Source organism: Salmo trutta, chromosome 19 (assembly GCF_901001165.1).
Source record: "Salmo trutta chromosome 19, fSalTru1.1, whole genome shotgun sequence".
NCBI lineage: Eukaryota > Metazoa > Chordata > Actinopteri > Salmoniformes > Salmonidae > Salmo > Salmo trutta.
The window spans coordinates 23,332,930-23,353,501 of NC_042975.1; the positions used below are offsets into that span (position 1 = coordinate 23,332,930).

At 47.5% G+C, this 20,572-nt stretch overlaps 1 protein-coding gene across 4 annotated transcripts in view; it reads left to right on the plus strand.

Annotated features, from left to right (window-relative positions):
* The window catches only part of LOC115154186 (rho GTPase-activating protein 32), a 63,963-nt gene extending 51,660 nt beyond the window's left edge, over nt 1-12,303 (plus strand). For 2 of the 4 annotated variants that reach the window (XM_029700147.1, XM_029700149.1), the window contains 10 exons: nt 434-578; nt 2,537-2,619; nt 2,953-3,060; nt 5,478-5,623; nt 5,902-6,103; nt 6,357-6,496; nt 6,623-6,697; nt 7,063-7,929; nt 8,419-9,059; nt 9,149-12,303. In XM_029700147.1, the coding sequence (XP_029556007.1) occupies nt 434-578; nt 2,537-2,619; nt 2,953-3,060; nt 5,478-5,623; nt 5,902-6,103; nt 6,357-6,496; nt 6,623-6,697; nt 7,063-7,929; nt 8,419-9,059; nt 9,149-11,305 (4,564 nt within the window). In that variant the 3' untranslated portion in view covers nt 11,306-12,303. Of the gene's footprint in view, nt 1-433; nt 579-2,509; nt 2,620-2,952; nt 3,061-5,477; nt 5,624-5,901; nt 6,104-6,356; nt 6,497-6,622; nt 6,698-7,062; nt 7,930-8,418; nt 9,060-9,148 lie in introns of all 4 variants that reach the window. The other 2 variants (XM_029700148.1, XM_029700150.1) reach the window with 1 other exon arrangement.
* The last annotated feature ends 8,269 nt before the right edge of the window (nt 12,304-20,572 follow it).

Below are 20,572 nucleotides of genomic sequence, written 5' to 3' on the forward strand. Positions count from 1 at the left end.
ATCGAACCCACAACCCTGGCGTTGCAAACACCATGCTCTACCAACTGAGCTACATGGAAGGCTGTAGCCTAGTAAATTGCATGGTTTCCCGAGTCGTAGTGGGAGGACCACACACCATAATCATCGTGTTTACTTCGATATTGTGGTTCTTATATAGATATTTCCGCATAAATGCGTTTCCACTTCCATTCCTCACATTATTTATTTTACTGACACAAAAAGATCCCACCATGTCGAATGAACAAATTATCTGTCGGCATTTATAAAATTGTACCGAAACTACCGGTTTCCACCACAGCTGTCCTGATTTATTTATTTATTTTTTATGTCATGACTTCACACGCTTAAAACTGTGGATGAAAATGTGGTTTATGTATGTCTCTCTCAATTCTCTTTCCCTCTCTCTCTCTCTTTCTCTCCCTCCCTCCACTAGGCATGAGTTTGACTCAGAGCAGATCCCCGACCTGACTAAAGACGTGTACATCCAGGACATCCACTGTGTAGGCTCCCTGTGCAAGCTCTACTTTCGTGAGCTGCCCAACCCCCTGCTCACCTATCAGCTCTACGAGAAATTCTCTGTAAGCACCTTCTCTTGGCACAGCGTAGGCAGCCTCCCTGAGGGTCCTTCTCCACCCAAAATAAACAAATCCCGCTTTCTCACACTAACATGTTGCTAGATGGTATTTATTAGGTTTCGCACAGTCCAGAGCTAGAGTAGAATTTCCACGTCCAAAATGTACTGAACAAAAATATAAACGCAACAATTCCTAAGTTACAGTTCATATAGGGAAATCAGTCAATTAAAATAATTCATTACGCCCTAATCTATGGATTTCACATGACTGGGAATACAGATCCTTGCGACATGGGGCAGTGCATTATCATGCTGACACGAGGTGATGGCGGTGGATGAATGGCACGACAATGGGCCTCAGGATCTCGTCATGGTATCTCTGTGCATTTAAATTGCCATAGTTAAAATTCAATTGTGTTCGTTGTCCGTAGCTAATGTCTGCCCATACCTTAACCCCACTCCCATCATGGGGCACTTTGTTCACAACGTTGACATCAGCAAACCGCTTGCCCACACTACACCATACACATGGTCTGCGGATGTGAGGCCAGTTGGACGTACCGCTAAATTCTCTAAACTGGCATTGTAGGCGGCTTATGGTAATGAAATTACCATTAAATTATCTGGTGGACCTTCCTGCAGTCAGCATGCCAATTGCACGTTCCTTCAACACTTGAGACATCTGAGGCCTCCCGAGTGGCAAAGCGCTCTAAGGCACTGGCTTGCAGGGCTCGAGGCGTCACTACAGACCCGGGTACGTTCCCGGGCTGTGTCACAACCGGCCGTGATCGGGAGTCCCATAGGGCGGCACACAATTGGCCCAGCATCGTCCGGGTTAGGGGAGGGTTTGGCTGGGGGGCTTTACTTGGCACATCGCACTCTTGCGACTCCTTGTGGCGGGCCAGGTGCCTGCAGGTTGACCTCGGTCGTCAGTTGATGGTGTTTCCTCTGACACATTGGTGCGGCTGGTGTTAAGAAGCGCTTTTTGGCGGGTCATGTTTTGGAGAACGCATGTCTCGACCTTCGCCTCCTGAGCCCGTTAGGGAGTTGCAGCGATGAGACAAGATTTGGGAGAAAATGGGGGTAAAATACAAAAAAAATTGTATTTCTGTGGCATTGTGTTGTGACAAAACTGCACATTTTAGAGTGGCCTTTTATTGTCTCCAGCACAAGATGCACCTGTGTAACAATCATGCTGCTTAATCAGCATCTTGATATGCCACACCTGTCAGTCAGGTGGATGGATTATCTTGGCGAAGGAGAAATGCTCACTAACAGGGATGTAAACACATTTTTGAGAAATAAGCATTTTGTGCATATGGGACATTTCTGGGATATTTTATTTCAGCTCATGAAACATGGAACCAACACTTTACATGTTGCGTTTATATTTTTGTTCAGTGTACATTTTTCTATCTCTGTGGGGGGTATGTTCAAGACTCTTTCCAGGTTCAAGTGTCACTCATCTAAGGGGTAATAAGTACTGTATTTATGAGGATGGGCTAATCTAATACATTCCCCCCTAATCAAAATATCAAGGTTGTCGTAGCCCCTCGGTGATCTCATTCTCAATTCACCAAACACTACACTTTTGGAGGAACCCCACTCTAAAACCTAAGCACATGGCATCCACTTTAAACTAGTATTACAAATAAGACAAACCACACTCTCTCCGACTTGAAATAAAAACCCTCACCAAACAAAATAGTCTGGGTGTAAATGTTTGCTGGTTGCTATGGAAGAGCGGGGAACGAAAGGGTGGAGGAGGGAGTGTAGGCAGCATTATGCCCCTTTGGCTCAGCCAAGCTTTGTGCAAGTGCCTCCTCTCTGCATCCACCCCTGGCCGACTAACTTGGTGGAGGTGTCAAGCAGTAAGCACTTCTGAACGCAGAGGCACTGACCCGTACCACTCTCCTCCCTCCATCCTCCCCTCAGTCTTCCTCATTCCTCTCCGCTCCACAGGAGGCCGTCTCCGCAGCTACAGATGAGGAGCGGCTCATCAAAATACATGATGTCATCCAGCAGCTGCCGCCGCCGCATTACAGGTTAGAGCAGAGCCAGGCTGCCCCCTGCAGGAACTCACAGGATGCAACACACACAGTATATTTTTTTGCATCAGAAGGGTGTCATAATATACAATATGTGTGTTATAAAAACATAGTGGATGGTTATTGTATTACACTCATGCAGCTCTAGAATGTTATGATTATACAATTAGGTCAAAAGTTCATAGAAGTAGTTATAGAACACCTCACCTGGTTCAGATATACACTGCCTGCTTTTATAACAGTAGCACAATACTACTTAAGCTAATGAGGCTCTATGAAGTAGAACTAGTGTAAATGAATTGTGTGTTTCATCCACCATCCTGTTCCCAGGACTTTGGAGTTCCTCATGAGGCACCTGTCCCATCTGGCCACCTTCAGCTACGTTACCAACATGCATAGCAAGAACCTGGCCATCGTCTGGGCCCCCAACCTACTGAGGTCAGACAACTTTGTTACTATCTTGTTAAATGTCATGTTATTGTTCATATCTCACCAGTATTATTGATAGATTGAGTACATGAAGTTGCTCTAAGTCAGGTATGCAAAACTGGGGGGTACGCAATGCCGTCGAGGGTACGCCAAATAAAAATGTGGTTCACATTTAAAATGTTTTTTTTTTTATCAACATTAATTTTTTCCAACGGGCTATACATTTGGGTGAGGTTTTTTTCTCGCCTAAGTAGCCTCGTTTTACTGCAAAACATTTCATTAAACTAAGTGTTCCACGAAGTAATAACACAATGTCAAATACAGGTAGCCTAGTCAAAGTAATTAACATCCAATCACATTAACTGTTACTCTCTCGTGGAAACCTTCACTCTTGCGCAGACATTTAGAAACAAAGCATGACAATTTGAAATATACGCCACAGGAGTTTTTTGAGCGAGAAAAAAGACGACTTTCGAATAGTAAGACATGTATAAAAGCAACAGATACGATTAATAAGAAGGAGCTAGAAGCGTCTTATATGGTGACCTACCGAGTGGCTAGGACAGGCAAGCCCCATACTATTGTGGAGGACTTAATTCTTACTGCTGCTGCGGATATGGCTAGGACAATGCTGGAGGAAAAGGCCAAAAAAAACAAAACTGTTTCATGACGCATCAGTGATATACATGGCAGGAGCTGTTTTGAAACAATTACTGCTTCCCATACAAGCCAGTGAATTATGTGCATTACAGCTGGATGAGTCCACAGACATGGCGGGCCTGGCACAGCTCCTGGTATATGTCCGTTATGTTTATGGGGGGTCAATTAAGGAAGACATCCTCTTCTGCAAACCACTGGAAACCAGGACAACATGAGAGGATATTTTTAAAGGACTGGACAGCTTTGTGACATCAAATGGACTTTGGTGGTCAAGATGTGTTGGTATCTGTACTGATGGCACAAAAGCCATGACAGGGAGACAGTGGAGTGGTAATGCGCATGCAAGCAGTTGCAGCATCCACCGAGAGGCTGTTGCTACCAAGGGAATGCTTGAAAGACGTTTTGGAGACTACTGTACACTGAAAATGGTTAACTTTGTTAAAGCAAGGCCCCTGAACTCTCGTGTATTTTCTGCATTATGCAATGATATGGGCAGTGACCATGTAACGCTTTTACAACATACAGAAGTGCGCTGGTTATCAAAGGGCAACGTATTGACACATTTTTTTAATTGAGAGACGAGCTTAAAGTTTTCTTTACTGACCATAATTTTCACTTGTCTGACCGCTTGCATGATGACGAGTTTCTCACACGTCTGGCTTATCTGGGTGATGTTTTTTCTCGCCTGAATGATCTGAATCTAGGATTACAGGGACTCCCCGCAACTATATTCAATGTGTGGGACAAAATTGAGGCTGTGATTAAGAAGTTGGAGCTCTTTTCTGTCTGCATTAACAAGGACAACACACAGGTCTTTCCATCATTGTATGATTTTGTGTGTGCAAATGATCTCAAACTTACGGACAATGTCAAATGTGATATAGCGAAGCACGAGTGAGCTGGGTGCACAATTTCGCAGGTACTTTCCTGAAACGGACGACACAAACCGGATTCGTTATCCCTTTCATGCCCTGCCTCCAGTCCACTTACAGATATCTGAACAAGAGAGCCTCATTGAAATTGCAACAAGAGGTTTTGTGACAATTGAATTTAATCAGAATCCACTGCCAGATTTCTGGATAGGGCTCCACTCAGTTTCTTGCCTTGGCAAATTGCGCTGTTTAGACACTGATGCCCTTTGCAACCACGTACCTATGTGAGAGTGAATTCTCGGCCCTCACTAGCATGAAAACTAAATACAGGCACAGACTGTGTGGGAAATGATTTAAGACTGAGACTCTGCAATGTTGGGTTGTGTTGGAGAGTTATGTGCATCCTTTCAAGCATACCCTTCACATTAACCTATGGTGAGTTATTCACAATTTTTGATAAACAAATAAGGTTTTATATGTAAGATGGCTAAATAAAGAGCAAAATGATTGATTACTATTATTTGTGCCCTGGTCCTATAAGACTAACACTCATTCTTATGTTTAATACAAGTATCGTTTAGTGTGTGTGTGGCAGGCTTACAATGATAGCAAAAAACTAAATTTGAGAGTGCGCTGACCCTGGTGCTACGCAGCTGGAGGTTGAATGTTTGAAGGGGTCTGGGACTATAAAAACTTTGAACCACTGCTCTAAGTTTCTATAGTTGCTACTATAGTCTTGTACCAACAATGTCTGTTATGACTGAATTTAAGCCACAAAAAAAACATCCCTTCTGCCTTTTTGTTGAAGCATGAGTCTTTGTTGAAAACCATTTGAATTTGGTTGACTTTCCCCATGGCTGATCCCCCGTGTTGTTTCCCTACCGGTCTCCCCAGGTCCAAGCAGATAGAGTCAGCCTGCTTCAGCGGCACGGCAGCCTTCATGGAGGTCCGCATCCAGTCGGTGGTGGTGGAGTTCATATTGAACCACGTAGACGTCCTCTTCAACCCCAAGCTCAGCTCGCTCATACGGGAGGGAGCAGGTACACATGCTAACCTGTTGGGAGGTCATCTATGCTCATCTATGTGCTATGGTGCTAACGGAATCTGGAGGATTCTTATATGCCAGTGGCGATTCTTTGTCATATAATTTGTCATGCACAAGGAAATTGTGTGCAAGCAGAATCTACCTGACCCAAGTCTTCCCTGGCTCAAAGTTTCCTTTCATTCAGAAAAAGTAGCTTACTCAGAACAATCACATTTATGCAAGTCATTTGTCTCTTCCACAACATAGTGTACATTATGATAATTTCTCTCCTAGGACACAACTCGTTGTCGCGGCCCAAGTCCCTGCTGGTGTCATCCCCCTCTACCAAGCTGCTGACCCTGGAGGAGGCCCAGGCCCGGACCCAGGCCCAGATTAACTCCCCCGTCACAGCCGACAGCAAGTACATTGAGGTGGGGGAGGGCCCTGCAGCCCTGCAGGGAAAGTTCCACACCGTCATCGAGTTCCCTACTGAGAGGTATGAACGTCCTGAGGCCCTGGTATCTTTCTGACAGACAATATTTGTCTATGAGGTATAAAGCATGGAAATGGAGGAAGCATAAATGACACGCTACTTAAATGGAAATGTCGTACCATCAAACCATGAACGCATAGTTATATTGTTTCATAAATATAAATGAGTCGTGTTCTTTAGGCACAGATTACAAAAGGACACAGGACTACTTGTTGTCCCAAATCACTTTTTCCTTCTCTCCATTCACCCCTTACAGAAAGAGGCCCCCAATCAAGTCCAAGAAGTCTCCGGTGGGCAGCTGGCGCTCCTTCTTCAACCTGGGCAAGTCCTCGTCCATGTCCAAGCGCAAGCTGCACCGCAACCCCAGCGAACCCAACGAACTCAAGGCCATGGCAGGTTAGATTCCCTTTCCTTTTTCCACCCAAACGCTACCCATCACTCTCTCTGACCCTTCTCACAAATATATATATATATTTGATTGTCCTAATGTATGTAAACTAATGCCAGTCTGGCGTGTTTCAGGAGGCAGAGGGGACACTGGGACGCTCCGATCAGCCAAAAGCGAGGAGTCACTCACCTCACTACACAACGTTGAAGGTAATGGTCCATGGGACTTCTTGTTAAGTTCATGTTTTAAGTATCCCTATATTTCTGTTATTACGGGGCTATCACTCAGTCAAGAGTGCGCCTGCGCAGGAAGTTAGTTCGTTGATGGACCTAGCCGTGAGTGTAATGGCTACCTTGTAGTGTGTTCATACAGTATAGTAAACTTTGTTAAACTGGAACCTTGTCGTTGTGTCATTTCGAGTTAACACTTCTGACTTTGCTCCTCTCGGCTGAGTGAGCCTATTCTTGAGTGGCAGTCTGTGCTATGGTCCAAGTAGTAATGTAGTAGTAGATCGTTTTCTCTAATAAAAATTGTGACTTGTCTTTGAATTGATGATTTCCCCCGACCCCCGTAGGAGAGTCGAAGGTGTACCGTCCGCGGCGGCCCCGCTCTAGCAGCGACGCCCTCTCGGCCTCCTTCAATGGGGACCTGCTGGACAGCCACACCTGGCAGCACTGCAACTTCTACGACAACCTGACCCAGGGCCACAGCGGGGGCCCCACCCGCGATAGTGGGGACAGCAACGGGGACGAGGGGCCCATCCGCGTGCCCGCCCTCATTTCGCCTCCGTGTTTGGCCAGCGATGACGTGGACCTTAGCCTCCCCGACATCGGCATGGCCTCGTTGGACTTTGACCCCATGTCATTCAAGTGCAGCCTGCATGACGGCTCTTTCTCCTTCCCCCTAGGGCTGAGTGATGTAGCCATGGGCGCGGCGGGTGAGAGCACCAGTCTAAAGAGGAGCAAAGGCGGCATTGACAACGGCTCGGTGCCTGTCTCACCCTCCTTCCCAGGGAAGTTCACCTTCCCCTTCCTGTCATCCGACCTCAGCCCGGCCACGAGAAAGAAATCTGAGAGCAAGAAGCTGACCTGCTCCGTGTCTTTCCCAGACAAACCTTTACAGGCTGTATCCGCTATAAAGTTGAAGGCGACCATTCTAGCCATTTCAGAGCCATTTGCCATGGAGTTTCCCTGTAGGCTTACAGAAAACTACGATGTTCCCCAGCCTCCCCCCCCCTCCTCGGGACAGCCCGGGGATTCTCCTGCATTAATGGGCTCAGTGCTGCTGAGGACAGGGGAGCCATCGCTGAGTGAGGCCTTCCAGATGGAGCTGCACTGTAAACTCTCCACCTTCGACAATGACATCAACACTAAGAGCCAAGTCTCAACAGAAGAGAGCACTGCCCAGCAACCTTCAGCAACCAGAAGCCAGGAACAGCCAGGTCAGTGATACATACATCCGCTACGTTGGATTTGTTTTCACTTTGTTTATTTTTTATGTTAAAGGTATAGTTCACCCAAATTACAAAATTATATATTAGTTTTATATTAGCAGTCTATGGACAAGGAGGTCTTGTCTAAAGACTGCTTACAGGGTACGGAAACCAATATGTAATTTAGGTGAACTGTCCATTAAATATATGATTGTCATGTTTCTTTTAAGATTATAAGGCCTATGTTTGATTATACTTTGATCGATGATGCCTGTTTTGTTTCTAGGCTTAGTTTCCCCACCTCATGCCTTTAATACCTTGCATGGATTCCAGCTCAGAGAAATCTTTCCACATGATGTAGCCCGAGTACCATGCTTAACTCTTCCCCCCCTCTCCTACTCTTGAAGACCAAGCCTGCCTTTTTTCTTTCCCTCTAGCATACTTTCTCTTCTCTCTTTCCTCACACTGCAGTTCCCTTCTGTTTTTTCCCCCTCTCAGGAGCCGTAGCTAGCCTGGACTCTCCAAAGGGTACCCCTAGCCCTCTCAGTTCCTCCTCCGTGTCCCCCCTCCCTCCCTTGCCCCCTGAGAAGAACTCTGCCCACATGCTGGCCATGGCAGAGTCCGCCCAACAGGACTCCATCCTGACCCAGAGGTCCTCCCAGACCCAGTCCCCCATCAGGCCCAAGCTGCCCTCACACTCCCTTGAATGGACCCCTCCCACAGCCCTGTGCCCCCAGACTTCCCTCAAGAAGGGACCCAGAACAGGAGCAGCCCAGAACCCAACCCTAAGCACCACCACCCCAAACATCGCCCCTTCCTCCTTTCTCCCTCCCACCACCCCTCCTGATAAACAGCCAAGCCAGTCAGCCAGCCATCAGTCCATCAGTACGTCCGCCAGTGCTAAGTCCCCCTCCACTCCTCCCAGAGCCAGACAGGATATAGATTTCACCCCACCAGCATCCCCCCACCACCAGTGTATCACCACTCCCTCCAGAACTCCTGCCCATGTGTCCCCCACTCGGAGGAGTCCAGAGATGCAGCAGCCTGCCATGGGCCAGGTAGCGGTCAGCAGCACTGGATCCTCCACCACCACTCCCAGCAGCAAGGAGATGGGTGTCCTGCCAAAGCCTGCTCCTGAGGTAAATTGCCTAAAATGTGTCATATTTGCAGCATGTCTTTGAAATTGTAACTATATAGCCAACTGGAATTGTTTTTGGTTCATTTTCAGGTCCATGTAAATGATAGCGTCTGGTCGCCAACTCTTCCGAAACCCTTGGAGCAGCCAGTGGCAGTTCTGCAGCCTCAACCTCCGCCTCAATCACAGCCTCATATACAGTCCCATCCTCACCCACAGGCCCAGTCACAGCCCCATCCCCAGCCTAATGCCAGAGTGGCCCCCACCCCAGCCGAGCAGGTGGAGAGACCATGGGAGGCCATAAAGCCAGTACAGCCCCGCATGGAGCCTGCGACCCGCCATCATGCCCATGGGCCAACGCCGCCAACGCCTCCCGTCCGCTCCATCGAGAGCAAACTGGCAACCGCTGTCCTCAGCCACACAGAGGCTGCCAACCCTGCCATCTTCCACAACATCCTGGCAGAGGCCTCCACGCCTGAAGAGGCCCTCACCCATCCTCCCCTTCCCGCGCTAAAGTCTTCCACCCACCAGTCAGCCTACCTCTACCACACCAAGGGAGAGGCCGCCTTACTGGAGCCTCCTGAGGAGGCCTACTACCACCAACGGGCCATTCCCATGGGGCAACTTTCATACCACTACCGGCCAGACAGTGTTCCGTCACACCTCTCTTACGTGTCCAAGTCGGAGCCTCAGATACCTTACAGTACCCGCACAGACCACCGCTACAACACCCATGCTCACTCCAGGTCCTACCACCAGTCCATGAAGCACCGGGGGCCCCCCAGGAGGGGCGAGTACATCTCCCCCGGCCCAGGCTATGGTCCCATGGAGGGAGCCCCAGTCTACCCTGCAGTCCGCAGGGTGCACTCGCTACACGTACCCTCGACCATCCGTTCGGTGCCCATCCAGCGGACCGAGGTTCCTCCGGACGACGAGCTCTTGTACTACCAGCGGCCCTTCTACCAGTGCAAGGCCTATCAGCAGCAGTTGCAACAGTCCTCTCAGGCCGACTACCACGTCACCCAGCTCCAGCCTTACTTTGAGAATGGCCGGGTGCAGTACCGTTATGGCCCCTATTCGCCTGGCGCCAACCCGCTGGACGCCCCTTACTACGACGGGGACCCCTATGGGACCATCCGACGGCGGCACTTACACTCGTTCAGCAGCCGGGACCTGGGGCCCACCCTCAGCCGGTCGGGGGGCAAGGCGGGTGGCTACCACTACCTGTCCCGCCCTGTCCTTCCGCCAGGAAAGGAGCAAAGCTTGTTCAGCAGAGATGTGCCCCCGGGCCACGGCTCCAAGGGAGCCGCCTTCTACTTTGCTTGGGACCCCGAGGAGTCGGAAAGGCTCCGGATGCATTCCATCCGCAGGGAGAGCCGGGCAAGGCAGACGGTCAGGGGTCCTGTCATGTCTCAGTATGACAACTTAGGCCTGTTCATGCCTGGCGACCTGGGGGGTTACGAAACCCTACACCTGCGCAGTAAGTCAGACCCCAGCAAATCCGTGCTGATGTCTGCCGAGAGTAAAGACGGGTGTTATGGCGTACCGCCAGGCTCCCAGCACGCTCCCCGACACTTGGTGTCAGACCCTGACTTCCTCATGTACATGGAGACAGAGAACCACTGTCAGGGGGCCGGCACTGGGGACAAACAAAGCAGCTCCAGGGCCTGCCAGGCCTCCCACTCGCACCAAGTCCAACACCCACCCCGCAACCAGTCCCATCAGCAGGACCCCAGTCGACACGACCCAGGGGACGGAGTTCGGAGCGTCCAACCTCGCTACCAACGGCCCGATCCAGACCGGCATCTGAACAGGGCCAAAACACCCAGTGGTTATCAGGACAAAGACGACCAGCAACAACAGTCGACCCCCGTCAAAGCGCAGGCCCCTCCCAAGGCTGAGCGGTCGCAATGCGTCCGAGAGCAGCAGCAGCAGCACTACAGCCAAGCTGCCATGCCCAAGTCAGACAGAGAATACTCATACCAGCCCCACGGTGGGCAGCAGAGACACAGCACCATGACGGTGCAGTCCCACTACGACAACATGGATGACTACCACCCAGCAGCAGTACCTCAGCCACAGGCCCCCATGCAAAATCCCTGTGGGGGCTCCTCGGGCTCTTTCCCCACCAACCCTGGCTTCACGGGCAGCCACAGCAACAGAGCGTACTCCACTGCCTTGGGCCAGGGTGCCTTCATCCCAGCTGAACTGGCCCTGCAGAGGCCCGAGACAGAAATACATGCAGAATGAAGAAAAGACTTGAGAAAAATGTGTCAAACAAACTTTTGCCCGGGTTTTAGGAAGCAAATAAGTGACTCAACTCGAGATTCAAAAGTTCCACAGCCTCTGCAGGACAGTGGCCTGTTGTTGGACCGTTTCACATTATTTTTCTTCCCTGTATTTTTTATGAATTGTAAGAATCTAATTATAAGGTACTTTTTACAGAATGTACTGAATTAAACATAATTTTTTCAATTGTTCTAAGATGCCACGTGGTCATGACTCATTGAAATGGTGGCAGATCATATAAATGTTTATGATATTATAAAGAAAAGGTATGTGAAACCAGAATCGCAAAAAAAATGTAAATGTGTAAAAATAACTACTACTGGTAAAAATTTATTTTTTTTGTTTGATTTCCAGCATAACAGGGATGAAGGTTTGCATTTTAGAAATGCATGTACTCGTCAATCACTTACAGAACATTTCTTTGTACCACTTTATCCATTGTGTACTTTCTGGATGTTACAGTACAAGTTGCTATGGGAGAAAATCTGTTAATGTCATCGTGCCCTCCCTCCTGTCTCTGTGTACACATGGCGGTGCAGTATGTTTCAGTCTTCAAACATCTCTGAATTGGGGTCGGGCCCAAGAGTACTAGAACTACACAGGGTACTTTTACCTAGTACAGTAGGGTTATGCTAATATTTTATTTGCTCTGTGACTGTGCCATTCTTAGATTTTATGTATTTTTGCTATAAAGCAGAGTGAATTTAAATATAATGGAATTTTTTGGTACAGAGGCTTGTTCTTCATTGTAAGAGGGACCAAACATTTTGGCAGTCTTTTTGATCGTGAAAGCATTCCTGCTCATGTATGGGTTAACGACTGGTTATGAGAATGACAATGTTACCTTGGGAGCTGTAAAATAATAATTATTTTAAAATGTGTTTTGTTTTGTAGTCTTGTTTTTTTCTGCCAATTGCAAAGAACTTCAATGGACTAACTTAATAAAGTTATGAAAAATGTGTTCTTTCCAAGAAACTGATATTCTACAACACTTCACACAAATTGAAACGCTTGCTCAGCTCGAGCAAGTGAATTCACTACAGTACATTTTGAAATAATGTACATACTCTGAAAATGAGTGTGAAAAATATTGTTTTATATGTTCCCTGAGTGGAAAATCATAAAGTAATTTTAAAGCATAAATGTTTGGGATCATTTTGAAGAAGACAAAAAGTGGGATAACCTTTTCGGAATCAACTGTCTGCTTTCAGTGCAATTTGTCAACAGACAGTCAAATTGACAGAGGATTCAGATTAATCTCATTCAATTTCAAATGCAGGTCTTAAACCAGGTTTCCATCTAACTTTTTTATGCAAGTAAAGTACGTCAGAAAAAAAAAATGTCGTGACAGGCCTGATGGAAACAGCAAATTTGTTGGTAAACTTTCCAAATGTCGACAAAACAAAGTACACTAGTCAAGGTAGGTTGCTTTTGTATTAGTAAAATGAATTGTGCGAGAAGTGGAAGTGCCTTTTCATGCGCTAACGCGATGATATGGTGTTTGTGTGGGCCTCCCACTACAACTCGGGAAAGCAGGCAGTTTATTAGGCTAGAAATAAATTATGAACTTCAAAGGGGGGTGAAAGTGCAGTGATGAGTTTGTTTCTTTCCAATATTGAGGGTCTTATTCTGGTGACATGATGCTTGGCTGCTGTTTGACAAATAAAAAGAATCTCGCTCTTTTGTTCATAATAATCTAATCATGTAGTTGACTATACCCGCACCGTATCTGCGAGCTGCAGCGTTGCCAACTCCTCAGTAAGGAAAGTAGCTATTGGCTGTCCTAAAAGTCGCTAGAAGTCATCACCTGATTTGCATAATTGTCCATGTGCATGTAATTGTGATGGACGCTGTAGGAGGGGAATAACGTCGTGGGAGAGACAAAAAGTGAGTAAAAAACACCCTAAATATTGTAATGAACAGGCAGGGAGCAGGTCTCGAACCCTCGACCTTCAAGCCCGAAGTCCGGCGCGCTATCGACTGTGCCGCAAAAGCATGCTCGAGCGGCAGAGTCGATTTCCGCGCTTATAAACCCAGGGTCGTTACACTACTCCCTCCTTTCAAAGAGCGCGTCCTCGCGCTAGCTTGCGACTCAACGTCTTACAGGAACGCGCTCACCGGCCAAGCACACGCACTGTCGTGGATGCAAGGTCCGATCACTTCCGACACCAATGTAATGAACAGGCAGGGAGCAGGTCTCGAACCCTCGACCTTCAAGCCCGAAGTCCGGCGCGCTATCGACTGTGCCGCAAAAGCATGCTCCAGCGGCAGAGTCGATTTCCGCGCTTATAAACCCAGGGTCGTTACACTATGTTTAGAACTACAAATGAACTTCTCTCGATTCCTGTTTTTTTTATATATCACAATTCCAACCCTCCTCCTTGATCCGGGCTTGGGACCGGCAAAAGTGACACTCTGGCGAAGTTACTTTGTTTTTTATTTAATTTCTTTGTTTTTTAGTTTAGTTAAGTTTTCTTAATTTGGTTTGGTTTTAGGAGCCTACAACAAGTCACAGTAAAACATTAACATTTTTAACCAAACATTTAAAAAATGTCTATACAATCTACAATCTAAATGGACCAAAAAGAGACGATAGAAAAAACTGTCAATGGCAATGTGAGGAAAATTATGGTAACTAGTCTGGCCCTAATTCAGGTTAATTGTTTTTTTCTCCAGACCCCCCCTCCACACACACACAGGCTGTGCTGGCTCACAGAAAGAGTGGGTCGTCGTCATTTTGGTCAAGGCTCTCTATGGCAGGTTCAGCAACTGAGGGAGCTGACTTAAATGAGTAAGCAGCTGATGTGCCAAAAAGCTGAAAAACATCAGGCAGCTGGTGCTCATAGCAAGCCTCACCAGACAGCTTCAGTCCATATCGAATGTACAGGATGGAGTTAAGGGTCTGCAAGGACATCTGATTTCTAAGTTTGCTTTTTACCACAGTCATCTGGCTGAATACTCTCTCGACTTCAGCATTCGAGTGTGGCAAGGACAACACAGACACATTAGCCATGGCAAGTTCTTGAAACGGGTTGATATCAGCTGTATCCCTGAACTTCCAAATCTCACTCCAGAAGCACAGTGTATTTTTTGTCTGATTCCATTTACTAAGATGGATGGCACGCCATTGCTGGACAACCTTGTCTATCTCTGCAGGGGAGTAGCCAAGGAGCTTTGCTATTTTTTCTATTTCTCCTTATTGTGCTTTATAGTTTCCTCCACATTGAAAACTGACATGTACTGTTGTACGGCAGTCTCACCCTCAACTCATTAGTGAGGGAGATGTTGAAGGCTACACACCGCTTTCGGACATTGTTTTCATCCTCAGGCGCAAGGTGGAGCTCAGCTGCCTTTGACTCAAAAAGGTAACCAGGGTACGGTTTGGGACTGATGTATCCATCTATTGGCCCTTTGAGATCATCAACATTTGCCAGTGGGATTCAGCACCCTGCTGCTCACAGACTTGATCAGGCTAACCAAGCTGTCAAGTAGCTTAAGAGGATCTACTTGCTCTCCCTCAAAAGCCTTGATGGCCAACTGTACCTCACCCAGCACTGACTTCAAAAAAGTCAGATACAATATGTTTTGAGGATCACTGTACATGGAGTATAAAACCTCAGCCATGTAGCAGTGTTCACTGGACCTGGTGACTGCGAAATGCAGCCTAAGCTCCTCCCACTGCTCCAAAAATGCATGAAACTGCGGGTTCAATGGAGAGCCAACATGTGGCACACACCTTGGTTATCTATAAAGGTTTCTCCCCACAGTTGATGGTCTCACATACAGTGGGTATACAGTAGTATGAGCATCAGACATTCCTAAAAGGCTCTTTATTCATAAACTGATTTCTGAAAGCAGGTAAGAAAGGACTCATGCCAACGGCATTTGCTCTATTGGATACCACCAGGGAGAGAAGACACCAGCAATATACATCTGTGAGGCCATTTGTGGATTAAAGGTAAGGTCACTGGTGCTTGAGGGCTAGTCTGAATAATGCCTCCATTTGTAGCCAAGCAGGGCTCGAACCTCCAGCGGCACAACGTTGTCAAACACTAGTTAAATTCTTAGCTACCTACGCTAGTACCCTGTAAGGAAGATATCCACACAGAGTGTAGCAATGCAGAGTTGATGTAAAGGTAAGGTACAAATCTTTAAAAGTTAACTAAACTAGCTATTTATACAGGTAACTGCCAAAATAAAGAAAACACTTGAGTAAATGAGGGCTACAAAGTATACTGAAAGCAGGTCCTTCCACACAGGTGTGGTTCCTGAGTTAATTAAGCAATTAAAACATCCCATATAAAAATGCCCAGTTGCCAATTATTTTGGCTACCATGGCTAGACAAGCTCAGTGACTTGACTTTTGAAAGAGTGGTCTCAAAGGAGCATAGGGGGTTTATTAAAGGGAGTGTGTCACCATAAGTGTATTCATTATGCTGATTCTGTTGCAAAACGTTTAGTCTTTTGCAAAAATTTTTTACCCCAAATGGACAACTTTTTTCAATGAAAACGAGAGTTTCTATTGGTCAAATTCCCTCCACGTTTTGTTCCGTTTGGTTCTGAACAGTAAACGGTCTCCATTGCAAGACCTTATGAATACACCCCAGATCTCAAACCAATTTAACACTTATGGGAGATTCTAGAGTGGTGCCTGAGACAGCGGTTTCCACTATCAACAAAACACAATGACTGAAATTCTCATGGAAGAATGGTGTTGCATCCCTCCAATAGTTCCAGACACTTGTAGAATCTATGCCAAGGTGCATTGAATCTTCTCTGGCGGCTCGTGGTGGATCAATGCCCTAATAATGTAAGACACTGTTGGTGTTTCCTTTTATTTTGGCAGTTACCAGTTGTCCATGAAACATTAGCTACAGTGCCCCTAGTATAAGCTTTAGGTAGTGAAGTCCAAAGTATACTTTTGGGGTTTATAGTAGCCTAGGCAGGCAAGTCTTTATAACTGGCCATCAGTGATTTGGATTGAGGAACAAATAATAAAAACTAATGTATGACTTGTATAGCTATGCTAGCTATTCATGAATAATTGAGTGAGCCAGATGCAGAAGCTACATATGTAACGCGTTAGCTGGCTAAACCTCACCATAAACGTAATTGTTGAAAGGCTTTCCTTAACAATGGGATAGTGACATCTTCATAAGGTAGACAGTCTTCTCTCTAAGCATCATCTGTTATGCCAAGAACCCTGCCATCTCTCTGAACTTCACTATCCATCTCGGAATATTATCGCTAATGTAGCTAATAGACTAAAGTTACTGTAGCTAGGTGTGACGATTGCACAATTAAGTATCCTTATTTGTTGTGTTGCAGACAACCTGTCAAAAAGAGGTCTGGTGTGGCATGCCAGAAGTCTCAACAAAATGTTTAGCTAGCTAAAGTATGAAACATCTATGGAAAATAAAATACTGTGTGAAGCTGCTTCTATGGTAAACTCAACGTCCCTTATTCAGGACCCTGTCTTTCAAAGATCATTCGTAAAAATCCAAATAACTTCACAGATCTACATTGTAAAGGGTTTAAACACTGTTTCCCATGCTTGTTCAATGAACCATAAACAATTGATGAACGTGGAACGGTGGTTAAGACACTAACAGCTTACAGACGGTAGGCAATTAAGGTCACAGTTATGAAAACTTAAGACACTAAATAGGCCTTTCTACGGACTCAGAAAAACACCAAAAGAAAGATGCCCAGGGTCCCTGCTCATCTGCGTGAACGTGCCTTAGGCATGCTGCAAGGAGGCATGAGGACTGTAGATGTGGCCAGGGTAATAAATTGCAATGTCCGTACTGTGAGACGCCTGAGACAGGACGGATACCTGATTGTCCTCTCAGTGGCAGACCACGTGTAACAACACCTGCACAGGATTGGTACATCCAAACATCACACCTGCGGGACAGGTACAGGATGGCAACAACAACTGCCCGAGTTACACCAGGAACGCACAATCCCTCCATCAGTGCTCAGACTGTCCGCAATAGGCTGAGAGGCTGGACTGAGGGCTTATAGGCCTGTTGTAAGGCAGGTCCCCACCAGACATCAGCGGTAATAACGTCGCCTATGGGCACAAACCCACATCCGCTGGACCAGACAGGACTGGCAAAAAGTGCTCTTCACTGACGAGTCGCGGTTTTGTCTCACCAGGCCTGTACTCTGGAGCGGGATCGATTTGGAGGTGGAGGGTCTGTCATGGTCTGGGGTTGTGTGTCACTGCATCATCAGACTGTGCCTGCAATGAAGACAAGCTATCTCAATGTGTCACGTCCTGACCAGCAGATGGAGCTGTTGTAGTAGTTTGGGGGTCAGGACGTGGCAGTCTTGTGTGTGTGTGTTTGAATGTTCTCTGTGTCTTGTGACTCCTGATCAGGAACAGCTGGGGATCGTTGTTCCTGATTGGGAGTCATATATGTAGGAGTATGTTTGTCACTGGGGGTTGTGGGGAATTGTGGTGAGCACTGCTTTTTTTGGTTTAGCCTGCTACACTGTTGTATCGTGAGTACTGTTCATTGTTTTGTTTGTTTTTCCCAGTGGATACTTTACTTGTTTTGTTAATTAAAGAAACATGTGTCCACACTTCTGCTGCGCCTTGGTCCACCTTTCAAATCCACGATGGATACTGTGACAGAATTCCCCACCAACACAGGACCAAGCAGCGGAAGAAGGCTGGCGAGGACTGGGAGACACGACGGGTAAGGGAGACCGAGAGGCACCCCCAAGATTTTTTTAGGGGGGGGCACAAGGGCTGTTTGACGGGGCAGGAGCTGCCCGCCAGTCAACAGTCGTCAGAGCTGCCCGCCAGTCAACAGTCGTCAGATCTGCCCGCCAGTCAACAGTCGTCAGAGCTGCCCGCCAGTCAACCGTCGCCAGAGCTGCCCGCCAGTCAACAGTCGTCAGAGCTGCCCGCCAGTCAACAGTCGTCGGAGCTGCCCGCCAGTCAACAGTCGTCGGAACTGCCCACCAGTCAACAGTCGTCGGAGCTGCCCGCCAGTCGACAGTCGTCAGAGCTGCCCGCCAGTCGACAGTCGTCGGAGCTGCCCGCCAGTCGACAGTCGTCGGAGCTGCCCGCCAGTCAACAGTCGTCAGAGCTGCCCGCCAGTCAACAGTCGTCGGAGCTGCCCGCCAGTTGACAGTCGCCAGAGAGGCCAGACTGCCCCGAACTGCCGGAGTGGCCAGACTGCCCCGAACTGCCGGCGTGGCCAGACTGCCCCGAGCTGCCGGAGTGGCCAGACTGCCCCGAGCTGCCGGAGTGGCCAGACTGCCCCGAGCTGCCGGAGTGGCCAGACTGCCCCGAGCTGCCGGAGTGGCCAGACTGCCCCGAGCTGCCGGAGTGGCCAGACTGCCCCGAGAGGCCAGACTGCCCAGACTGCCCCGAGAGGCCAGACCGCCTCGACAGCCTGGAACGGCCAGCACCTGAGCCACCTCCAGGATAGGTGGGTTGGGGAGGGAGGGTGGCTGCCGTCACCGACGGCACTGTGCTACACCCTCCCTCCCCAACCCACCTATCCTGGAGGTGGCTCAGGTGCTGGCCGTTCCAGGCTGTCGAGGCGGTCTGGCCCTCCCTTATTGTTTAAGGGTTAGTGTTTATGGGTTTTGTTTGGGATTTTGTTTGTTGGTGTTTTGTTTTGTGGTTAGGTGCATTCTGGGGTCTGCACCTTGAGGGGGGGGTACTGTCACGTCCTGACCAGCAGATGGAGCTGTTGTAGTAGTTTGGAGGTCAGGACGTGGCAGTCTTGTGTGTTTGAATGTTCTCTGTGTCTTGTGACTCCTGATCAGGAACAGCTGGGGATCGTTGTTCCTGATTGGGAGTCATATATGTAGGAGTATGTTTGTCACTGGGGGTTGTGGGGAATTGTGGTGAGCACTGCTTTTTTTGGTTTAGCCTGCTACACTGTCGTATCGTGAGTACTGTTCATTGTTTTGTTTATTGTTTTTCCCAGTGGATACTTTACTTGTTTTGTTAATTAAAGAAACATGTGTCCACACTTCTGCTGAGCCTTGGTCCACCTTTCAAATCCACGATGGATACTGTGACACAATGCTGTGCGTTACAGGGAAGACATCCTCCTCCCTTGTGTGGTACCCTTCCTGCAGGCTCATCCTGACATGACCCTCCAGCATGACAATGCCACCAGCCATACTGCTCGTTCTGTGCGTGATTTCCTGCAAGGAATGTCAGAGTTTTGCCATGGCCAGCGAAAATCCCATTGAGCACATCTGGGACCTGTTGGATCGGAGTGTGAGGGCTAGGGCTAGGGCCATTTCCCCCCCCCCCCCGAAATGTCCAGGAACTTGCAGGTGCCTTGGTGGAAGAGTGGGGTAACATCTCACAGCAAGAACTGGCAAATCTGGTGCAGTCCATGAGGAGGAGATGCACTGCAGTACTTGATGCAGCTGGTGGCCACACCCCCCTTTGTTCAGGGACACATTCCATTTCTGTTAGTCACATGTCTGTGGAACTTGTTCAGTTTCTCAGTTGTTGAATCTTCTGTTCATACAAATATTTACAAATGTTAAGTTTGCTGAAAAAAAACGCAGTTGACAGTGAGAGGACATTTCTTTTTTTGCTGAGTTTATTGGCATGGAAACAGAACAAACTACCCAAAAAATAAAGTCATATGTTTTGTAGAAAATAAAACAAAGTCGGAGGGCGGACCGTCTTCTTGCTCTTTCGACGTTATAATGGCGTTAGCAATAATTTAATGTGCATTCTGCCACCTACTGTGCGGGTGAATAATAAGGATCTGCGAAAAAATCTGGGTAAAAATAAATGAAATATCATACAAACTATCGAAAAAGAAATTGACTACACAAAATGCACAACATTTTCTGTAAACATTTTTTTTAAATAACATTCTGATCAGGTCCCTACACAGGCTCAAATGACTCCTGTGAGGGCGGGACATTTCCTAGCCACAATAGTCCTTGTAGTGCTTCTGGCGTGAAGTCTTGGAGCCCCAAAAGCTGCAGATATAAAGAAGTCCTGGGTTGGACTTCTTAGACACTTGTGCTGTACAATTAATCAGTGGCTATAAATGCCACAAAATCCACTTTCTTCACAATGCGTGTATCCAGATCACTCGATTGACTTAACACTAGCAACTGGTTGCAATGCATCCACTGCCATATCTTCAACACTGTTGCCTCTTGCCTCTCCGACTCTTCACCGCCTGCACATAGATCTGCTGCACAGCCCTGATTCTTGACACCTCA